Source organism: Pocillopora damicornis, chromosome 4, assembly GCF_964200805.1.
Source record: "Pocillopora damicornis chromosome 4, jaPocDami1.2, whole genome shotgun sequence".
Lineage (NCBI taxonomy): Eukaryota > Metazoa > Cnidaria > Anthozoa > Scleractinia > Pocilloporidae > Pocillopora > Pocillopora damicornis.
Genome location: NC_142673.1, coordinates 20,724,838 through 20,748,004, shown reverse-complemented (window position 1 = coordinate 20,748,004; position 23,167 = coordinate 20,724,838). Strand labels below are relative to the sequence as shown.

Genomic DNA, 23,167 nt, shown 5'->3' with positions numbered 1-23,167 from the left:
GTCCGGCCTCGGCCTCTTTAATCAAACCGAGAGAGGATCTCTTCGAATAATATCGACCCATTTTTTCACTCCTTCACGAGTGAACTCCAGTTACTCCGCAAACCATAAATACGATAGGATTAAATCGATTCTTTTGCGAACCCTCACCTTCCCTTAAACGGTATTTTTACGATTGTAAAAGAAGTCGACAGTAGACAACATCAGTAGAGCGAAGCTGAAGAATGGAATCAACTTTTCAATGTGCGATTAGCACTTACAACTACAAACGGCGTGGGCATAAGCGATCGCGTTACAGTTAAAGTTAGGGGAATCAGGAGAATCATCAGACCGAATCATTCACGAATCACTGATTCTTATTTGAAACCCGGTGGGGTTTTTCCCATCGATGTTCGAACTCGAGAACTTAGATATTCAAAGGGACACCATTGAAGGATAATTGAGCTAAAAAAAAATCTCACTAGAAAATTTTATTGTCATTTTGGTTGGTTTAAATCAAGCAAAGGTGAGACAAAACTTGGAAATCGAGGAGTTCTTCGACTCAGTCACATGCACTATGATTCATCAATTAAAATTGCTGAAAATACCGCCTCTCATCATTGCATAGACACGTCATGTCGTCACGCGTCACGCACTAGCAGTTCACTCGCCAACTTCTAAGATGGCCGTTGTAGTAAAGGTTATAGGCATATGTAAAAATCGGAGAGAGTCACCACTATGTTCCCTGACTACTTGGTGCAGGGTAAGGAAAAACTTAGATACCAAGCAATATGATAACTTGGAAAGGTGCAGCAGATCTGGAAGCAGAACAATTAATCGCCTACGGTTGTTAGTTTTGACACTAGTTTGTTCTATTGGCTAAATGATGAAAAATATTGTGGGCGATTCATATTTTTCTGTGAGTCATCCCTGAGATTCATCATTTGCGCAGTGTCAGCCCCTTTACGCACAAGTATAAGGACAGAAATCAAGTGCAACTGCATGTAAGTGAAATACAGTGGAAGCCATATTTTCTAGACTCTCGCAGTAATCTGCGATTTATACTTCAGCGTCGAAATTTATAACTCAACGTATTTCGAGTGAAACTTTATTCGTAACAACCATACAGCTGAAGTTACGGTGTATCGATGGCTAATGCTTATATGTCTCAATTTGTGTGTTCGAAAGTGAAAATCAGTTGTTGCATACACGTGTATGTTTTTGTTTGTAATCTGCCGTCACGATAAGTTGATAAGTTGCAGAATGGTCAAGAGAAGAAGTTTGAAAAGTGTGAGATCTATCTAGTTGACTCTGAGAACTTAACTGCGAGTTACATGATGATAGCGTTCAACAAGGTTTGGGGATTCCTTGAACTTCGAACAACCGCTGCGTCCGCATTCAAAATGGTCTCGAAGATAAAGCGGAACCGATGAAGTGTTCGGGACAGATTTGCACTCTTACTAAGTTAAACGAACGTCTATCGCAAGAATACTATGAAAAAACGAGGCCATCGAAAAACTTTTCTTCACCCCGTAAATAACAAGTGGAGAGAATTTCGGTCAAACGAATAGGCAAAGAACATCAGGGTTTTTTTTTCAAGTTTTTGCTTTGATTGTGTAAATCGCATATAACTTAAGCGAAGCTTGTAATTATAATTGTTCACATTTGTTGTTACTCAAATTAATTCACCCCGCTGTATGAGGTTAAAAGTGGAACCATTCACAAAAAATCTTTTGAATTTGCCATTTGAATGAAATTCTTTAAATTTTTCCCAACGTGCACTTTCTGCCCAATGATGTGCATTGTGTCGGAAGGTAAAAATAATTTTCTCGACATATCATACGAGATAACGGTTATCTTCTTACTAAAAATATGCAAGTTATGTGTGGTTGCGGCCTCGCCTCACGAAAAACCTTTTTTTTTTTGTAAGAGTTGCGTGTTTTTCGATAAGTATGTCATGCTTAGAATTTTCATTGCTCTGCACATACCTCAGTTCAACCAACACGGAACGAGTCACCAAAACCTGCTTTACTGTGTAATACTACTTGCGGTAAAATCTTCTGCTTATAACACAAGTTATGTTGCATGGTATTCTAAGGTAACTGAATTGAAACTAGTCTATGATTCTGACTGATAATTTTCCTATAGATATTGATTTTTACGATTCAAGAATCATTTGCTATGCCTGGATGCTACTTAACGACAATTGACCGATCTGGGATCGACAAAAAGAACATATGTCCTAAATGTGACGAGCTCCTCAAAGAAGCAGTACAGACCATAGCCTGCGGCCACAGATATTGTAAAGCATGTGTGGAAGACATACTAAGGTAGGTTAAGTGAATTTGGCCGAACTCAGTTTTTATTTTACAAGAAATAATTGCGATAACTGGATACTACTTCTAGATGACGTTGATAGTCATGCCAATCATATGTAAGTAAAACAGACTGAAATAGATTTATGGCAGTCAGTGTATTGAGTACAAGGTCACCAGAAGTCATTAACTAATAAATAATTTGTTTTAAGTCTGTGGTTTATGACAAGCATGTACGAGAATCAATCATGCAGTTAGAAGCTTTCAGTTTTGTTTGTTTGTTTGTTTGTTTTAGCAGTATTACCTCAGCTCAGTATGTATCTTAATACTTTCAAGTCTAGATGCATGCTGAAACTCTTGCCTGCATCTGTTTCCTACCAGGACAGAGTTATATTATCCAATATTTTTCTTAAGGAAAGTGGTTCAAGTTACATTTCTATGAATTTGTGTAAGCCCTGTTTTGTATTCTCTTGAATCTTCAGTCAGGTACCAGGAAAATGTGTCATAGATGGAACACTCATTGAGCGAGAACAGGTCAGTTGCCCTTATAAGTCACGAAAATCTTTAGAATTTAACTTGTCCTACCAAATCAGTCATAAGGTATCAAATTATTAGCCATTACTTAGCTGACCTGTGCTACGCTCTCAGAACAAACGGCGGAAAGCGACTTCATGAAACGAGACGATCGCCTGCTTCTCCATTGAACGAGACCGAAGCACAAACTGCCAGTAGCCTTACAAGAGCGATTTGGAAAATCACGTATCCATTTTTAAGAAAATAATAAGTACTGAAACATTGTGAACTGAGGCACCAGAGAAAGAGCGCTCAAATTACTCGCGTGAACGAGGCCTTGAGGCAGATCGGATCGATGCTGCTCGCTTATTTAATATTTTTGACTTTTTTGTGATTGATACTGTGTCTTTAATATCTTTTTCTTGTCTGTTTCTGCATTCTAGGTTTTCCAAGACCGATTTGTTGAGCGAGAAATTCAGTCATTGACGCTACACTGCGTCAACAACGAGCACGGTTGTAAATGGAAGGATGAACTGAGAAAACGAGAGGTAGACCTTATTACACTGTTGGTTATTTTCATCTGAGTCTCTCAAGGAATACTTGATCACCCTCTTGACTTTTTCGTCTGCGTTTTCCCGCACTGCAGGCGGTTCGCTTGTTTTTAGTTGGTGTTCTTATTAGCTCTTTTTGGTATCCTCCTTTGTCCTGATTGGCCAATGTGATTACTTTGATATTGCAAAACTCAGTCGAAATGAACTCTATTACTGACTAAGATGCGATTACTTCGAATTCTAATATACATTTTTCCTCTGCAACCCCTATTGTCAGGTATCAATGCTGACAAAACCTCGTGAGCTTCGACGTCGATGACTAAGAAATCTACTGCTTATCGTTTTAACGTAATTGTTAATTTGGCTCCCTTTCTACAGGCCCATGAAGCTGTTTGTGAGTATGTGAAAGTACCTTGTGTTCACTCGGATTGCGGCGAACTGGTGACTAGAGCCCAATTAGCAGACCATCTGGAACAGAGGTGCCAGTATAGGTTGGACACATGTGAGTACTGCCACACTCAAGTCATTTTTGCAGTTATAAAGGTATGTACAGTGATAACTAAATATTTAACTAAATAATTAAACAACCTACCAACGTGCACAACTTCAACGGATACTTCTCGATAAAGATATCCTCAGCTAGTGCGTCGATACGACAAATCGCCCTGATATTTAAGCTGTCATTGTAACGTCTCTGAAAATGCACTGTCATTTGAAAGTATTTCCCCTGACTGAAAAGAACCAAGCTAAAGTTCACCTGACAACAAAAACGACGATAATTATTTTTTTAAACATTAGTGTTACACCTTGGTCTGTGTCTCGCACGAATTATTTTCGTTTCCCTCTGAATAACTAGACATCTTGATGTTCAAAATACTTGAATAGTGGCTGAGGCCTGTGCCAGTCGAAACTCTCTAAGCAAACAATTTTGTAAGCTCGAAGCCCTCCTTACCATCTCCGACAAGATTTGCGTCAAACGTTTAAAGGTTCGAGGTGCTCAAATTAAACAATGATCTTCTTTCCAAGCTCTCACAAGTTTCGATGCGGCTGAACATCATGACAGAAGCATGAGGTGGTACGTGTGCCGCTTTCGTAATTTTGGGTAATGGATTCTTTCTACTATTTTCACGATAGGAACATCATGAAACCCAGTGCCCTGCGGTGCTAATCAAGTGCGCAAAGTGCAACAGGAAGAACATTCCTCGTGGGCAGGTAAGCTCAGATATACTTTCTTCATTGGTTTATAAGAAAGGTAAGTCTCATGAACTACGATCTGTGATTTTAGATGAGGAAAATCAACAAGCACAGTGCTTTGATCAGATATGGTGCGATTACTACTTAATATTGAAAAATTTGTATATTCGTTCTAGATCAATGCGCTTGTCTGCCATTTCAATACGCGTAACCAACCCAAAAGTAAATTGTGTTGAATGATTATTTAGTATACACCACACAGAAACAAGTAGCTTGTTTATTTCTATCAATATACCGAATAATTGTCGGTAATTAAACTTTTGACGCGCGTGGAGTTGAATGGTTCTTGCTAAACCTGCTTGTCACTTCCGATCTAGCCAATCAGCGCGCGCGAAAAAACTATTCTTCTTTGTGGTACGTACTAATCTTGATTTTTCCTATCGAATTGACAGAACAAGTTGTGGCGATTTCAAATGAGACTACTGCAATCGTAACCAATCGTACTGTCCTACTGGGCAACAAAGTATGCATGAGTTGGTAACTCACCAGATACTGTTAACTGCGTGCCATTGTTAGCCCTGTTGTGTAGTCATTAATAATCATCTGTATTTAAGCCGGAAGTTCCAGATGATACGACGTCATGGTTACCCGTGATACGCATACTTGCGCGCTCATTTTGGCAAGTTAAAGTGTGCAGATTATTTATTCTGAAAGTGTTTATACGGACGGGCCAAAACACTGCTGGGTTATATTGGCGTCTGTTGAACAGGATCATGATGTTTAGCACATAACAGTAGCTTTTACGCTAGTAATGAATTAACTTTGGCTTGTCTCGACACTTTGAATCCATTTCCAGATGGCTTCTCATATTGACCTAATGAACGGAGAGAATGAAGAGATAAGAGCTCCTTGTCCTTGGTCGCAAATCGGATTTCCTGAATCTAAGGTTCGTGTTGGGAATTAACGTTTAAATTTTCATCCATTTAAAGAAGCTTTTGAGATTTCGAACTCCGTTAATGATTAATATTGAACGGTGGTCTTCTGTATGAAATGTGTATTCTCCGCATTATATCAGATTTTTCTTAGCTTGAAATTATTTGATTGTTGTACAGAGCAACCCTAAGAGGTTGAATTGATTGATTGACAATTGTGTCGTTGAAACATCTTTCTCTGCTGATTTTCACGAAAGATTTGCACCCTCTTGCCTTTCAGGCCATGAAGCTGCAAGATAGAAAGGCTCATGACGAGAAAGATGTTGCTGAGCATATGACACTCCTCTTTCAAACAGTCATGCAACTTCTCTCTTCGGTAGGGAGTAACTTTCGTGAACCAAATTGCGTCAATACTAAAGATGTAAACATGCCATCTCGGAAAGAACTAGAGAGATTTGCTGAACAGATAGAGCACGCATTAAAAGAGAATGAAGAATTAAAATCCAAGTTGTTTCAACAAGAACAACGCATACACCAGTTAGAAGGTGGTGGTGCTGGGCGGAACGAACCTATTCCGAATTCATCTGCAACAGATCAAGAATCAACGATGGAGCTCTCACGGAGAATTCATAATGAAGAAGCTAAAACAGCTGACCTAGAAGTTCTCATCATCGAAGGGAACAGACAGAATGAAGATCTTCAACGGCAGGTTGCCACTTTAGCCAGAGCACTGGAAGCTGCCAAAGAGACGATTAACAGGTTACAGAGGCAGTTTGAGTCTATGAGTCACTCCCTAGCTTTGCGCAATGTCACTCTGAGCGATTTAGAGGAATACGTAACACAACAAGAAGTATCCAGCCACGACGGAGTCTTACTGTGGAAAATTTCCGACTTCGCCAGGAGACGACGAGATGCACAGTCAGGAGGTCAAGTGTCATTTTACAGCCCGTGTTTCTTCACAAGTCGTTATGGATATAAGATGTGTGGGCGTATCTATTTAAATGGTGACGGCATCGGCAAAGGAACCCACATCTCAATCTTCTTTGTGGTGATGCACGGTCAGTATGACGCGATGCTCCGCTGGCCATTCAGACAGAAGTTTACCTTCATGTTATTGGATCAAGATAATGTGGAACACGTGGTTGACGCATTCCGACCAGATCCTAACAGCTCCTCTTTTCAGAGGCCAAGAAGGGAAACGAACATAGCAAGTGGATGTCCTACCTTCTGGCCCCTGTCGGAGTTAAACAACCACTCTTACGTCCGGGATGACACCATGTTCATAAAAATTATAGTGGACACCACAGATTTGTAAACCGGCCAGAAAACTTTCCAAAGTGGTAATTTGGTGAAAACTTCTCGTAGTGTCTGAACGTTTTCTGCCCCAAAGTCTGGTGTCGTTGACTTCTGGAAGCTAAAAAGCTAGCTCAATATTCTTGAGCAAACTAAACGACCCCTTTTAATGACGACTTTAGCCCTTAGAATGAATATGAATTTTAAATGAATGATCTATATTTAGAAGGCGGACATCGATGGGAAGTTTAGCAATAATGACTTACAAGATATTATAAACTATTTATAACCTTTTGCAACTTACTGTAACATTTATATTTACATGTAAGTGGTAGTGGTGGTTAACTAGGATAAATTTTGATTGGTGCTTTTTTTTTTTGGACCTGCCTGGCAGTATTCACCTCCTTAAGTAAACTTTGCATGTATTTAACGGAACTTAGGAAATTTGATATTTAATTCGAATTATTGGCCTCAAACATTATTTATTCAGGTTTAACAAATTACTTCTTTAGCCAACTAAATTAATTCGAGGGTTTTCCCCCGGGTTCTCCGGTTTCCCTCAGCATCACAATATGTTGTTGGTCGACTAGATTCTCTTAGTGAATGCGTTAAATAAATTACTTAAAAGCGTCAAGACTTTAGCTACTTCCATAAACACCGACTATTTAACAGATGACCGTGTGTGTCAGCTTCATTTAAGATCTTAACTTAGAAGAGAGTGTGACTGTTACTTAATTGTAAGGGTAGCTTGAATGAGTAGCTATTCACACAGGTTCTTTCGGGTCTCTCTCCTTCCCTCTGCCCCAAAGAGGGTATAAGAGCACATAAGCCGAGAGACAGACGTAGCTGTTGCAACATCAGCCAAAAAAAAAACAAATGAATTTGGTATTTTCAATTGGGTTGATATCGTAATTTGGCCATCGTTAAGAGTTTCAAAGCTGACCTTTCGAGCGTTAGCCCTTTGCCAGAGCAAAACACGATCTTGAGCTGATGGTTAGGGTGTAGTAATTCTTATGATACAAGAAAACGGACCCTGGGCTTGTAAGAAACTGACAGTGGCAATATTGGAAAGGGACATTTTTAAACGCCTATATCTCATCAAGCTTATTACCTTTCGTTAAGGAAAAAGAAAAATACACAATCACTAACTTTTAAACTCCTGATATTGCCTCTCTAGTGAGGCTGATTGTTTTACTGTACTTCGGTTATTAGCTTGTTGTGTACACTAAAACAGTGGCTAGCGTTTAAAGGCGCGCTCGGATTGGCCGCTTAAACGCAGAATATCCTTTGCTACTCACCTCCGAAGACTCGCACGGGATTTGCGCCCGAGAATACAGTAATCGTCGTAGGAATAAATGAGTTGGAATTACCTCTTTATGCTATATTATCTAATTGTTTTAGTATGCTGTATACTCAAACAACCATCGAACTCAGTGTTGTTGGCTAGTGGCGGAAATTTCTTCACCGCTTCGCGCGCAGCTCTGTAAATATACACCACTAGTCGCCCCCTCGTAGCGGGAGGAGTTGTTCCTGAATACTCCGCATCGCCTTATATGGGAAATGACTCAACCAAGTGTTACTAAGCTGAATTTACATTTGGCTGAAAGCAAACACCTCTTCCGTGCATTGGAAACAGAATTAAACTAATACCAGTCATAGTCATCTCAAGGGTAAAAGCCACAAAGAACGACATAACCCTATTGAGTGGTATACATCTTTGAATTTTCATCTAGAAAGTTCAGTTTGAACTTTTTATTCACGCTCTATGGTCTAGAAAAAGTATAATGCTGCAACAAATGTAGGACCAGCCGGTTACCTCCATATTTCAGGATATCATTTGTTGAAATTTTTACCAGACCTTAAGTTACAAAAGCTCACCTTTGAAGTCTGTTCGCTACCGTACTAAAAACATTTTTAAATGTGCACAACGCTTCAAGATATGCTTAATGTTTTATAAGTTTATCGAAATACTTGTGTCAGCAAGTTTGTATAACTTGCGGTCGTAACTCGCCCACACGGAGCACTCTATTACTTACATTGCGAGGTTTTAGTTAAACAAACCACTTGAACAAAGTGTGCACAACTTTTTCGTTTTCCGATGAAATGCTTGTATCTCGTAACCTGGAACGTTTCCTGGTTCAGAAATTTCTGTATTTCGTGTAAACATTCAGGTCCAGCGTTAGCTGGGTAACGCCGTATAAAATTTCATTCAGCGTCATTCGTAAAGCGAGGCACATTGTCATTTGACTGAAGTTTAGCCGTTTCGGCGGTCGGAAGTAAAATTGACTTCCAGTCGGTTTAATTTGAAAAAATGGGGAGTGAAAACAAGTTAAGTAAGCTCTCACGGCATTGAAAAACATTTAAACTTAATAAAACAATTATTCAATTCGCACTTGTTGGATATGAGGTTGGTTGATATAGCTAATTCGGGTGCTACACGCCTCGTTACCATCTCCTGTCTAACGCGCAGTCATGAAATAACTGTTGGATAAACGACCTGGCAGTCCTAAGACTCTTGGTTGCATTATCCCCAAATGTAGGATTCTTCAAGTGGAATTGGAAAGTCCTTCCTAAAAGACAACTATGTCACGTTTTCCCATGTCGCGCAGCCTTGTAAAGACGGAAGGTCACTTAAACACATGATTCTCACTGCTGGAAGACTGATTGTGCTGTAAACTTAAGACAAGTTTTAAGATGCAAAAGGTCTTGGTGTGGGAACTGCTCTGGCTCTTCCAGTTTAATCGTTTCTGGTTAATACTTTGATATACCAAATAAATTATATCGTGCAAGTCACCGATTGCTTCAAACAATAAACTTTAATGGCGTGACGACTCGTTATTGAATTGAGGGGATTTCCCTTATTCAGAGAGCTGCAACATGAACTGAGGCAATGTTTTCGTACATGATGTTTCAGCTGCACTAGAGAAACATTTCTATTAAAAGAAAGCGTACAAAACTGGCAGGTACAAAACTGGTTCAACAGGGTTTTTCACTAGTTCATTATTATATTAAATACCCGGTTTTAAAGTGCCTATGACACGAAATTTTTCATTTTTTGGCTGATAGCTGTATTAAAAATTGGAAATAACCGATTTCAGCGCCTAGCGAGTTCTCCCTGACCATTTTTTTTGTGCATTAAAAGTACAATTTGGCGGCCAAAAAGTGTCCCCATTAAGCGCGCGGCCAAAACGATCATGTCACATCGTTGTGGCATAGAAAACTGTGAAGACACGTGGCTACAATAGTGGAGAAAGGAGAAATCTAGAAGGGAGGACGAACGTTTTGCATGGCCGAAGAGCCAAACGATGTCAGCTACAAGAATAACAAACATATACAGCGTATTTCTATACAAAAAACTTGAAAGGATGTAGCTGTATGGCCAAATGGACGCGTTTCGATCCTCGACGTAAAGGACAGTTTACTCTTAAATGTCGTCAGCCGGCTCTCAATGCGGCTCTTACGAACACATACCACTAAAGAAATCAGGGGAAGATAACCAAAGAATTGAGCTTAAAAGAATGCTGATTAAGGAGCCTGTTCCTTCACCGTAGAAGATTGTTCAACTTTATTTTCGGCTGACATGTCGCAAGCGAAGAATGGTGAGCTCCTTATTGTTCAGGTTTATTTCTCGCGCTTGAGATATACTCATAATCCTTGTCTTTCCTCGTGACTACATTTGCGCTTTTCTTATTGTATGAAAATCCTACTTGTTGTAGTTTCCATTGTATTTTTTTACTAGAAGTACATAATTTGTGATAAAGTTCAGGCCCTTTCCTGAACTGACCGATATCCTGTTGCGTGAACAATGCGAAACCTCTAGCTGATGCTGACATAAACACAAGCTCGAAGAGGCCGCTATGTATTCTTCTAACTTAAGTTTTCGAAAATACATCCCACAAGCCATCAGTTCTCCCCTAAAAGTAGCAACAGAAGCAATGTCAATGTGTTAAAATCTCTATGTGAGGTTAACTTGAATCATGCAGATAAACTCACTCGTTTTCCGTTTGACCGGCTCGACGGCGACAGTCTCGGTCTTTGCAATCTTTGAGGAAAGGAGCAACTTGCAGTAAAATCAATAAAACTTACTCACGGACACAGTTTTTTTGAAGTTTTTGAAATCTTTTATTTCATCGGAATCGGTTTGTCAATATGAGAAGCTAAATATTTGCGAAAAAAAAATTTTCTTGTCATAGTCACTTTAAAGGCTATGACTAATCTGTGATACTCACAAGGGGGCCTCTATGGGCGGCCGTCACCACCAAAAATACAAGGATATCAAATAGATCAGCAAATACAAAGATGGTGTAAGGATTAGCTGCAGGATAGCATAGCTAATAAAGGAACGGCATGGCCAAATTATAGACAGTCTAGTTTTCCTTCGTGAAACAGAACACCCTAAACATGAATAGTTTAGCCAAATGAGAAACGGTCTAGTAGCCCATGTTGAGTTGGAACATGAGATTGTGAAATGGACTAGCTTAATTACGAATAGCTTAGCACTCATTTGCAATACAGTACTCAAACGGTGTAGCGTTGCGTTAAACGGCTCAGGGTAACGTCGAGTAGCACAGCGTACGCACAAACGGTGTAGCGTTGCGTCAAATGGCTCAGCGTAATTTAGAATGGTACAGCGTACACACATATGGTGTAGCGCTGCGGGAAATGGCTCAGCGTATTGTCGAATGGTACAGCGTACATAAAAACAGTGTAGCGTTGTATGAAATGGCTCAGCGTAATGTCGAATGGTACAGCGTACATACAAACAGTGTAGCGTTGCGTGAAGTGGGCTAGCATAATGTCGAATGGCACAGCGTACACATAAATTAAATGGTGTAGCGTTGCGTGAAATGGCTCAGTGTAATGTAGAATGGTACAGCGTAGACACAAATAGTGTAGCGTTGGGTCGAATAGCTTTGCAAAACATCAGACGCTCTATCTGAACATTAAATTGCTTAGTATTACTTGAAATATTTCGATGTTGTGGCGAGTCGTCGTGGCGTGACGTGAAGGCTATGCCATTCCTTTATTAGCTATGCTATCCTGCAGCTGATCCTTAAGCCATCTTTGTATTTGCTGATCTATACGACATCCTTGTTATTTTTGGTGGTGACGGCCGCCAAGGCATCTCGCCGAAACCACCAAAAATACAAACCGGAAATGGAACAGCGATCTGCTAGGGGCATGACGTCATCGAATGTGAAGACCGTTTGTGCGTGCGCTGTGCTACTCGACGTTACTCTGAGCCGTTTAACGCAACGCTACACCGTTTGAGTACTGTATTGCAAATGAGTGCTAAGCTATTTGTAATTGAGCTAGTCCATTTCACAATCTCATGTTCCAACTCAACATGGGCTACTAGACCGTTTCTCATTTGGCTAAACTATTCATGTTTAGGGTGTTCTGTTTCACGAAGGAAAACTAGACTGTCTATAATTTGGCCATGCCATTCCTTTATTAGCTATGCTATCCTGCAGCTGATCCTTACACCATATTTGTATTTGCTGATCTATACGACATCCTTGTATTTTTGGTGGTGACGGCCGCCCATAGGCCTCGCCTTTGCCTTTAATGGTATAGACTAATGAGTCATTTAAGCTCGATTCTAGCTCGATTCTGCATGCGTGGGAGGGTATTTGAAACCATCACTAGTACAGAATAGCATTCGACTTATCCGTTGCACGGTGAGTATACAATTATACATATATTTTGCCATAGTTGTAATTATCAAACCTGTCGCGTATCGAGTTAATGATCCATGTTGGTGTCGTGACATTAGGAACATCACAGTATTATGTAGCCTCTCTTTTATGTGAATGTAGCTCAAATAAGATCCATTACGTATACGAAAACCTTGTCCGGCCTCGACCTCTTTGATCAAACCGAGAGAGGATCTCTTCGAATAATATCGACCCATTTTTTCACTCCTTCACGAGTGAACTCCAGTTACTCCGTAAACCATAAATACGATAGGATTAAATCGATTCTTTTGCGAACCCTCACCTTCCCTTAAACGGTATTTTTACGATTGTAAAAGAAGTCGACAGTAGACAACATCAGTAGAGCGAAGCTGAAGAATGGAATCAACTTTTCAATGTGCGATTAGCACTTACAACTGCAAACGGCGTGGGCATAAGCGGTCGCGTTACAGTTAAAGTTAGGGGAAGCAGGAGAATCATCAGACCGAATCATTCACGAATCACTGATTCGTATTTTAAACCCGGTGGGGTTTTTCCCATCGATGTTGGAACTCGATAACTTAGATATTCAAAGGGACGCCATTGAAGGATAATTGGGCTAAAAAAAATCTCACTGGAAAATTTTATTGTCATTTTGGTTGGTTTAAATCAAGCAAAGGTGAGACAAAACTAGGAAATCGAGGAGTTCTTCGACTCAGCCACATGCACTATGATTCCCTGGGGGACGAACTACGGCCACAGCCGTAGAAAATTACATCACCCTATTTTTGTTGCTATTTAAAGCAAGCCCGTGGGGAACTGAGGCTATTTATGCATTAAACCGCTGGATAACAAAATGAGGCTCATTTTCAGCGAAAAGAGCTCTTCGAAACATCGAAATACGAATTTTCCGGAATTTTTTACTCCAGTTGTTGCCGATATCGCGTCTGCCATTTAAATATGGCGTCGCCAAAACATTAGTAAGACATCTGTTTGCGAAAAAGATCGAAATGGCGGCTGCAGAATCGATGGGATTAACTTTTGTGGACGAAGATGACTTGCCTGTAGCATTTCTGCGAATCGCCCACGTGGATTCTGACCATGAAGCGCCTTCCGATGTCGATAGCAGCGATGAAGAGGAAAATAGCGATGAAGAGGAAGGGGAAAGTGATGGAGAAATTGAAAACAGCGATGACGAGGAGCAAAACTACTCCAATATGAGATGGACATCTACTATACAACCCCCAGAAGGCATAAATTTTCGCGAAGAGGTTGGTTTGAGGGTAGAAATGGACAATAACAGTAATTGTTTAGATTACTTCCAACTTCTGTTTACTGACGATGTTTATCAGCTGATTATTCGCGAGACCAAACGGTTTGAGCATCAAAAACGGCAGCTTGAGGACAATTCCCTGGGTGATCTCCACGATTTTACCCTTCCAGAGCTAAAGGCTTGGCTTGGGCTCACATTGGCAATGGGTCTTGTCAAAAAAAGCAATTTGAAAGCTTACTGGTCAACTGATTCGGTCACCAAAACTCCACTGTTTTCTAGCACCATGTCAAGAGACCGCTACCTTCACATTCTGAGATATCTCCACTTTGTAAATAATTGCAATGCCCCAGACCAGACAGATCCCAACAGGGATAAATTGTGGAAAATAAGACCATTTTTAGATGCTCTTGTGCCCAGATTTACAGCTGTATATGCACCTTCTCAGAATTTATCTCTTGATGAGACACTGATCAAATTCAAGGGCCGTGTTCACTTCAGACAATTTTTGCCTTTGAAGAGAAGCAGATTTGGGATCAAAGGTTTTGTGATAGCAGATTCAGCATCTGGCTATGTACTTGGTACTTCTATTTACACTGGAAAAGAGGGTCCAGCAGCAAGCAAGGATGTGGCTAAGCGAGTTGTTCTAAAGCTAAGAGAGCCTTATTTCAACAAAGGTTACAAATTGTTTGTTGACAACTGGTATACCAGTGTACCTCTCTTTTTAGAACTGGAAAAAAGGGAATTAGAGCCTGTGGAACAGTGAGGGGAAATAGAAAGTACCTACCTCAGGACATTGTTGACCAGCAATGCGAGCAGGTCAAAAGCCTTGTCAGGGGAGAATCCCTTTTCCGTCAAAGTGGCAACCTCATCTGTGTGACATGGAAGGACCGAAAGCTGGTACATTTACTCTCAACTCTCCCTGAGGGTTTGGGAATTGGACAGATAGAGAGAAGGGTGAAAACACGAGGACAATGGCAAAGGCAGAACATTGCACAGCCACAGTTGATTAACCTGTACAACTCCCATATGGGAGGAGTTGATTTGGGTGATCAACGCATAGCAACTTGCTGCAGGCTTATGAAAGGAAATATTTGGTATTACAAAATTTTCTTTCATATGCTTGAAGTTGCTGTGTTGAATGCCCACATCATGTATAGAAGAGCTGGCCATCCTAGAGTCACCCTTGTCAAATTCAAAGAGAATCTTGTGCGGGAACTGATAGGAGGAAATTCTTTTCGACGGAACAACTTTTCTGCAGGCAATGTAGCAGTACAGGATGTCCGCTTTGACCGCCAGCAGTTTTACCATCCTGTGGCAACTGATACTCACAGAAACTGTAAAATACATATTCAACGAGTGGAAACAGTCTATGAGTGCTCGGTTTGCCAAGTGCGTATGTGTCCAGCACCTTGCTTTGAGCGCTACCACACACTGCAGAGTTATCTTTTTGATGACCCCAGTAGAAATGGTCCCAAGAGACTCAAAGACAGTCATGGCAGACCAAGAAATGGTCCAGGCAGACCACTTCAAAGGAGATCAAGATGATTTTATGTTTCCTTTGATCAAAACATTAATTTACTTATCGAGGTTTAAGGTTGATTCAAGTGAACACTAAAATGATTTTGAGACTACTGACTGACATCAAGTTTGCAACTAAATATGGTTAAAAGAAGAACAGTAGTGTTTTATTTTGTGCTAGGAAAAGTGTTCTGTGTATATAGAACTTGATATTGTGTACAGTTATTGTGTTGACAAAGTTTTCACTTCAGTTCTGTTCTCTAATTTGAAGACGGTTGGGGAAAAAATCTGTTTTATTACCTTTCTGGATTTTTCATATTTTTTCTGTAAGACACGTGTATTAGTTCATTGCACCAAATGAAAGTGCAAAATCTCCTCTTTCTAAAAATGTTAGTTTTATTGTTTTCTGCCATATTAAAAAAATTTGGTGGGCTAATTAGTAATGTCATGTCACCAATTGAGTCAAAAAACCCCCACCCCCTCAGTCCCCTAGGTGCTGACTAAAAATACCGCCTTTCATCATTCTATAAAAATTTGTCACGTCATGTCGTTATGCGTCACGCACTAGCAGTTCACTCGCCAACTTCTAAGATGGCCGTTGTAGTAAAGATCATAGGCATCTGTAAAAATCGGAGAGAGTCACCACTATGTTCCCCGACTACTTGGTGCAGGGTAAGGAAAAACTTAGACAACAAGCAATATGATAACTTGGAAAGGTGCAGCAGATCTGGAAGCAGAACAATTAATCGCCCACGGTTGTTAGTTTTGACACTAGTTTGTTCTATTGGTTAAATGATGAAATGATTGTGGGGGATTCATATTTTTCTGTGAGTCATCCCTGAGATTCATCATTTGCGCAGTGTCGGCCCCTTTACGCACAAGTATAAGGACAGAAATCAAGTGCAACTACATGTAAGTGAAATACAGTGGAAGCCATATTTTCTAGACTCTCGCAGTAATCTGCGATTACTTCACCGTCGAAATTTATAACTCAACGTATTTCGAGTGAAACTTTATTCGTAACAACCATACAGCTGAAGTTACGGTATATCGATGGCTAATGCTTATATGTCTCAATTTGTGTGTTCGAAAGTGAAAATCAGTTGTTGCATACACGTGTATGTTTTTGTTTGTAATCTGCCGTCACGATAAGTTGATAAGTTGCAGAACGGTCAAGAGAAGAAGTTTGAAAAGTTTGAGATCTATCTAGTTGACTCTGAGAACTTAACTGCGAGTTACATAATGATAGCTTTCAACAAGGTTTGGGGGATTCCTTGAACTTCGAACTACCGCTGCGTCCGCATTCAAAATGGTCTCGAAGATAAATCGGAACCGATGAAGTGTTCGGGACAGATTTGCACTCTTACTAAGTTAAACGAACGTCTATCGCAAGAATACTATGAAAAAACGAGGCCATCGAAAAACTTTTCTTGACCCCGTAAATAACAAGTAGAGAGAATTTTGGTCAAACGAATAGGCAAAGAACATCAGGGTTTTTTTCTCAAGTTTTTGCTTTGATTGTGTAAATCGCATATAACTTAAGCGAAGCTTGTAATTATAATTTTTCACATTTGTTGTTACTCAAATTAATTCACCCCGCTGTATGAGGTTAAAAGTGGAACCATTCACAAAAAATCTTTTGAATTAGCCATTTGAATGAAATTCTTTAAATTTTTTTCCAACGTGCACTTTCTGCCCAATGATGTACATTGTGTCGGAAGGTAAAAATATTTTTCTCTCGACATTTCATACGAGATAACGGTTATCTTCTTACTAAAAATATGCAAGTTATGTGTGGTTGCGGCCTCGCCTCACGGAAAACTTTTTTTTTTGTAAGACTTGCGTGTTTTTCGGTAAGTATGTCATGCTTAGAATTTTCATTGCTCTGCACATACCTCAGTTCAACCAACACGGAAAGAGTCACCAAAACCTGCTTTACTGAGTAATAATACTTGCGGTAAAATCTTCTGCTTATAACACAAGTTATGTTGCATGGTATTCTAAGGTAACTGAATTGAAACTTGTCTATGATTCTGACTGATAATTTTCCTATAGATATTGATTGTTTACGATTCAAGAATCATTTGCTATGCCTGGATACTACTTAACGACAATTGACCGATCTGGGATCGACAAAAAGAACATATGTCCTAAATGTGACGAGCTCCTCAAAGAGGCAGTACAGACCATAGCCTGCGGCCACAGATATTGTAAAGCATGTGTGGAAGACATACTAAGGTAGGTTAAGTGAATTTGGCCGAACTAAGTTTTTATTTTACAAGAAATAATTGCGATAACTGGATACTACTTCTAGATTACGTTGATAGTCATGCCATCCACATGTAAGTAAAACAGACTGAAAGAGTTTTATGGCAGTCAGTGTATTGAGTACAAGGTCACCAGAAGTCATTAACTAATAAATAATTTGTTTTAAGTCTGTGGTTTATGACAAGCATGTACGAGAGTCAATCATGCAGTTAGAAGCTTTCAGTTTTGTTTGTTTGTTTGTTTGCCGGTTTGTTTGTTTTAGCAGTATTATCTCAGCTCAGTATGTATCTTAATACTTTCAAGTCTAGATGCATGCTGAAACTCTTGCCTGCATCTGTTTCCCACTAGGACAGAGTTATATTATCCAATATTTTTTTTAAGGAAAGTGGTTCAAGCTACATTTCTATGAATTTGTGTAAGCCCTGTTTTGTATTCTCTTGAATCTTCAGTCAGGTACCAGGAAAATGTGTCATAGATGGGACACTCATTGAGCGAGAACAGGTCAGTTGCCCTTATAAATCCCGAAAATCTTTAGAATTTTAACTTGTCCTACCAAATCAGTAATAGGGTATCAAATTATTAGCCATTAATTAGCTGACCTGTGCCAGGCTCTAAGAGCAAACGGCGGAAAACGATTTCATGAAACGAGACGATCGCCTGCTTCTCCATTTAACGAGACCGAATCACAAACTGCCAGTAGCTTTACAAGAACGATTTGGAAAATCACATGTCCATTTTTAAGAAAATAATAAGTACTGAAACATTATGAACTAAGGCACCAGAGAAAGAGCGCTCAAATTACCTGCGTGAACGAGGCCTTGAGGCAGATCGGATCGATGCTGCTCGCTTATTTCATATTTTTTAAATTTTGTGATTGATACTGTGTCTTCAATATCTTTTTCTTGTCTGTTTCTGCATCCTAGGTTTTCCAAGACCGATTTGTTGAGCGAGAAATCCAGTCATTGACGCTTCACTGCGTCAACTATGAGCACGGTTGTAAATGGAAGGATGAACTGAGAAAACGAGAGGTAAACCTTATTACTTTATTGGTTATTTTCATTTGAGTCTCTCAAGGAATACTTGATCACCCTCTTGACTTTGTCGTCTGCGTTTTCCCGCACTGCAGGTGGTTCGCTTGTTTTCAGTTGGTGTTCTTATTGGCTCTTTGTGGTATTCTCCTTTGTCCTGATTAGCCAATGTGATTACTTTGATATGGCGAAACTCAGTCGAAATGAGCTCTATTACTGACTAAGATGCAATTACTTCGAATTCTAATAAACATTTTTCCTCTGCAACCCTTATTGTCAGGTATCAATGCTGACAAAACCTCGTGAGCTTCGACGTCGATGACAATGAAATCTACTGCTTATCATTTTAACGTAATTGTTAATTTGGCTCCCTTTCTACAGGCCCGTGAAGCTGTTTGTGAGTATCTGAAAGTACCTTGTGTTCACTCCGACTGCGGCGAACTGGTGACTAGAGCCCAGTTAGCAGACCATCTGGAACAGAGGTGCCAGTATAGGTTGGACACATGTGAGTACTGCCACACTCAAGTCATTTTTGCAGTTATAGAGGTATGTACAGTGATAACTAAATAATTTAACAACCTACCAACGTGCACAACTCCAACGGACATTTCTCGATAAAGATATCCTCAGCTACTACGTCGATGCGACGAATCGCTCTGATATTTAAGCAGTCACTGTAACGTCTCTGAAAATGCACTGTCATTTGAAAGTATTTCCTTTGAACGAAAAGGACCTAGCTAAAGATCACCTGACAACAACAACGACGATAGTCATCTTTTTAAACATTAGTGTTACACCTTGGTCTGTGTCTTGGTCTGTGTCTCGCATGAATTCTTTTAGTTTGCTTTTGAATAATTAGACATCTAGAAACTCAAAATACTTGAATAGTGGCTGAGACCTGCGGCAGTCGAAACTCTCTAAGCGAACTATTTCGTAAGCTGGAAGCTCTCCTTACCATCTCGGACAAGATTTGTGTCAAAAGTTTAAAGGCTCGAGGTGCTCAAATTGAACGATGATCTTCTTTCCAAGCTCTCACAAGCTTCGATGTGGCTGAGCATCATGACAGAAGCATAAGGTGGTACGTAATACGTGTGCTGCTTTCGTAATTTTGTCTAATGGATGTTTTCTGATATTCTCACGACAGGAACATCATGAAACCCAGTGCCCTGCGGTGCTAATCGAATGCGCAAAGTGTAACAGGAAGGACATTCCTCGTGGGCAGGTGAGCTCAGATATACTTTCTTCATTGGTTTATAAGAAAGGTAAGTCTCATGAACTACGATCTGTGATTTTAGATGAGGAAAATCGACAAGCACAGTGCTTTGATCAGATATGGTGCAATTACTGCTTAATATCGAAATATTTGTATATTCTTCTAGATCAATACGCTTGTCTGCCATTTCAATACGCGTAACCCAAAAGTAAATTGTGATGAATAATTATTTAGTATAAACCACAAAGAAGCAATTAGCTTGTTTATTTCTATCAATATACCGAATAATGGTCGGTAATTAAACTTTTGACGCGCGTGGAGTTGAATGGTTCTTGCTAAACCTGCGTTTCACTTCTGATCTAGCCAATCAGCGCGCGCGAAAAAAACCTATTCTCCTTTGTGATATGTACTAATCTCAATTTTTCCTACCGAACTGACTGAACGAGTTGTGGCGATTTCAAATGAGACTACTGCAATCGTGCAAAGTGTGCAGATTATTTACTCTAGAAGTATTCATACGGACGGGTCAAATCACTGCTGGGTTATATTGGCGTCTGTTGAACAGGATCATGATGTTTAACACATGACAATAGCTTTTACGCTAGTAATGAATTAACTTTGGCTTGTCTCGACATTTTGAATCCATTTCTAGATGGCTTCTCATATTGACCTAATGAACGGAGACTGTGAAGAGATAAGAGCTCCTTGTCCTTGGTCGCAAATCGGATGTCCTGAATCTAAGGTTCGTGTTGGGAATAAACAAAAAGTGTGAACGGTTTAAATTATCATCCATTTTGAAAAATGTGTTGAGATTTCGAACTTCAATAATGATTAATATTGAACAGTGGTCTTCTGTATGAAATGTGTATTCTCTGCACTATATCAGATTTTTCTTAGCTTGAAATTATTTGATTATTGTACAGAGCAACCCTAAGAGGTTGAATTGATTGATTGATAATTGTGTCGTTGAAACATCTTTCTCTGCTGATTTAACGAAAGATTTGCACCCTCTTGCCTTTCAGACCATGAAGCTGCAAGATAGAAAGGCTCATGACGAGAAAAATGTTGCTGGGCATATGACACTCCTCTTTCGAACAGTCATGCAACTTCTCTCTTTGGTAGGGAGTAACTTTCTTGAACCAAATTGCGTCAATACTAAAGATGTAAACATGCCATCCCAGAAAGAATTGGAGAGATTTGCTGAACAGATAGAGCATGCGTTAAAAGAGAATGAAGAATTAAAATCCAAGTTGTTGCGGCAAGAACAACGCATACACCAGTTAGAAAGTGGTGGTGCTGGGCGAAACGAACCTATTCCGAATTCATCTGCAACAGATCAAGAATCAACGATGGAGCTCTCGCGGAGAATTCATAATGAAGAAGCTAAAACAGCTGACCTTGAAGTTCTCATCATCGAAGGGAACAGACAGAATGAAGATCTTCAACGGCAGGTTGCCACTCTAGCGAGAGCTCTAGAGGCTGCCAAAGAGACGATTAACAGGTTACAGAGGCAGTTTGAGTCTATGAGTCACTCCCTAGCTTTGCGCAATGTCACTCTGAGCGATTTAGAGGAATACGTGACACAACAAGAAGTATCCAGCCACGACGGAGTCTTACTGTGGAAAATCTCCGACTTCGCCAGGAGACGACGTGATGCACAGTCAGGAGGTCAAGTGTCATTTTACAGCCCGTGTTTCTTCACAAGTCGTTATGGATATAAGATGTGTGGGCGTATCTATTTAAATGGTGACGGCATCGGCAAAGGAACCCACATCTCAATCTTCTTTGTGGTGATGCGCGGTCAGTATGACGCGATGCTCCGCTGGCCATTCAGACAGAAGGTTACCTTCATGTTATTGGATCAAGATAATGTGGAACACGTGGTTGACGCATTCCGTCCAGATCCTAACAGCTCCTCTTTTCAGAGGCCAAGAAGGGAAACGAACATAGCAAGTGGATGTCCTACCTTCTGCCCTCTGTCGGAGTTAAACAACCACGCTTACGTCCGGGATGACACCATGTTCATAAAAATTATAGCGGACACCACAGATTTGTAAACCGACCAAAAAACTTTTCAAAGTGGTAAGTCTGGTGTCGTTGACTTCTGGAAGCTAAAAAGCTAGCTCAATATTCATGAGCAAACTAATCGACCCCTTTTAATGACGACTTTAGCCCTTAGAATGAATATGAATTTTAAACGAATGATCTATATTTAGAAGGCGGACATCGATGGGAAGTTTTGCAGTAACAATTTACTTTAGCCTTTATATTTTTGTGACAGTGGAAGGTCGATATCTAGAAGGCGGATATCGATGGGACGTTTAGGAATAATAACTTACAAGATACTATAAACTATTTGTAATCTTTTGCAACTTACTGTGACATTTATATTTACATGTAAATGGTAGTGGTGGTTAACTACGATAAGTTTTGTTTGGGGTTTTTTTTTTTGGACCTGCCTGGCAATATTCACCACCTGAAATTAACTTTGCATGTATTTAACGGAGCCTAGGAAATTTTATATTTAATTCGAATTATTGTCTTCAAACATTATTTATTTAGGTTTAACAAATTACTTCTTTAGCCAACTAAATTAATTCGAGGGTTTTCCCCCGAGTTCTCCGGTTTCGCTCAGCATCATAATATGTTGTTAGTCGACCAGATTCTCTTTGTGAATGCGTTAAGTAAATTGTTTAAAAACGTCAAGACTTTAGCTACTTTCTTAAACGCCGACTATTTAACAGGTGACCATGTGTGTCAGCGTCATTTAAGATCTTAACTTAGAAGAGAGTGTGATTGTTACTAAGTTGTAAGGGTAGCTTGAATGAGTAGCTATTCACACAGGCTCTTTCGGGTCTCTCTCCTTCCCCTTGCCCCAAAGAGGGTATAAGAGCACATAAGCCGAGAGACAGACGTAGCTGTTGCAACATCAGCCAAAAAAAAACAAATGAATTTGGTATTTTGGGTTGATATCGCAATTTGGCCATCGTTAAGAGTTTCAAAGCTGGCATTTCGAGCGTTAGCCCTTTGTTAGAGCAAAACACGATCTTGAGCTGATGGTTAGGGTGTAGTAATTCTTATGATACAAGAAAACAGACCCTGGGCTTATGTGAAACTGACAGTGGCAATATTGGAAAGGGACATTTTTAAACGCCTATATCTCATCAAGCTTATTACCTTTCGTTAACGGAAAAGAAAAATATATAATCACTAACTTTTAAACTCCTGATATTGCCTCTTTGGTGAGGCTGATTGTTTCACTAAAACAGTGGCTAGCGTTTAAAGGCGCGCTCGGATTGGCCACTTAAACGCAGAATATCCTTTGCTACTCATCTCCGAAGACTCGCACGGGATTTGCGCCCGAGAATACAGTAATCGTCGTAGGAATAAATGAGTTGGAATTACCTCTTTATGCTAT

General features: G+C 39.9%; 2 protein-coding genes across 7 annotated transcripts; both read left to right on the top strand.

The window, feature by feature from the left end:
• Positions 1-641: 641 nt before the first annotated feature.
• LOC149047218 (TNF receptor-associated factor 2-like) lies at positions 642-7,151 on the top strand. Of its 2 annotated transcripts, none has more exons than XM_089204896.1 (8): positions 642-739; positions 2,125-2,306; positions 2,774-2,825; positions 3,248-3,352; positions 3,734-3,898; positions 4,490-4,567; positions 5,406-5,495; positions 5,762-7,151. In XM_089204896.1, exons 1-8 carry the CDS (start codon positions 659-661, stop codon positions 6,794-6,796), a joined length of 1,788 nt encoding a protein of 595 aa, XP_089061022.1. In that variant the 5' UTR covers positions 642-658; the 3' UTR covers positions 6,797-7,151. The 2 variants fall into 2 exon arrangements, with proteins under 2 accessions (XP_089061022.1, XP_089061023.1); XM_089204897.1 differs by lacking the exon at positions 642-739 and adding an exon at positions 842-980.
• Positions 962-22,455, top strand: LOC113686744 (TNF receptor-associated factor 2). Of its 5 annotated transcripts, none has more exons than XM_089204902.1 (8): positions 962-980; positions 17,296-17,478; positions 17,958-18,009; positions 18,432-18,536; positions 18,918-19,082; positions 19,681-19,758; positions 20,402-20,491; positions 20,772-22,455. In XM_089204902.1, the coding sequence occupies exons 2-8, from the start codon at positions 17,330-17,332 to the stop codon at positions 21,804-21,806; spliced, it is 1,674 nt and encodes a 557-aa protein (XP_089061028.1). In that variant the 5' UTR covers positions 962-980; positions 17,296-17,329; the 3' UTR covers positions 21,807-22,455. The 5 variants fall into 5 exon arrangements, with proteins under 5 accessions (XP_089061028.1, XP_089061027.1, XP_089061024.1 ...); XM_089204901.1 differs by lacking the exon at positions 962-980 and adding an exon at positions 12,024-12,455; XM_089204898.1 differs by lacking the exon at positions 962-980 and adding an exon at positions 15,795-16,152.
• Positions 22,456-23,167: the final 712 nt, after the last annotated feature.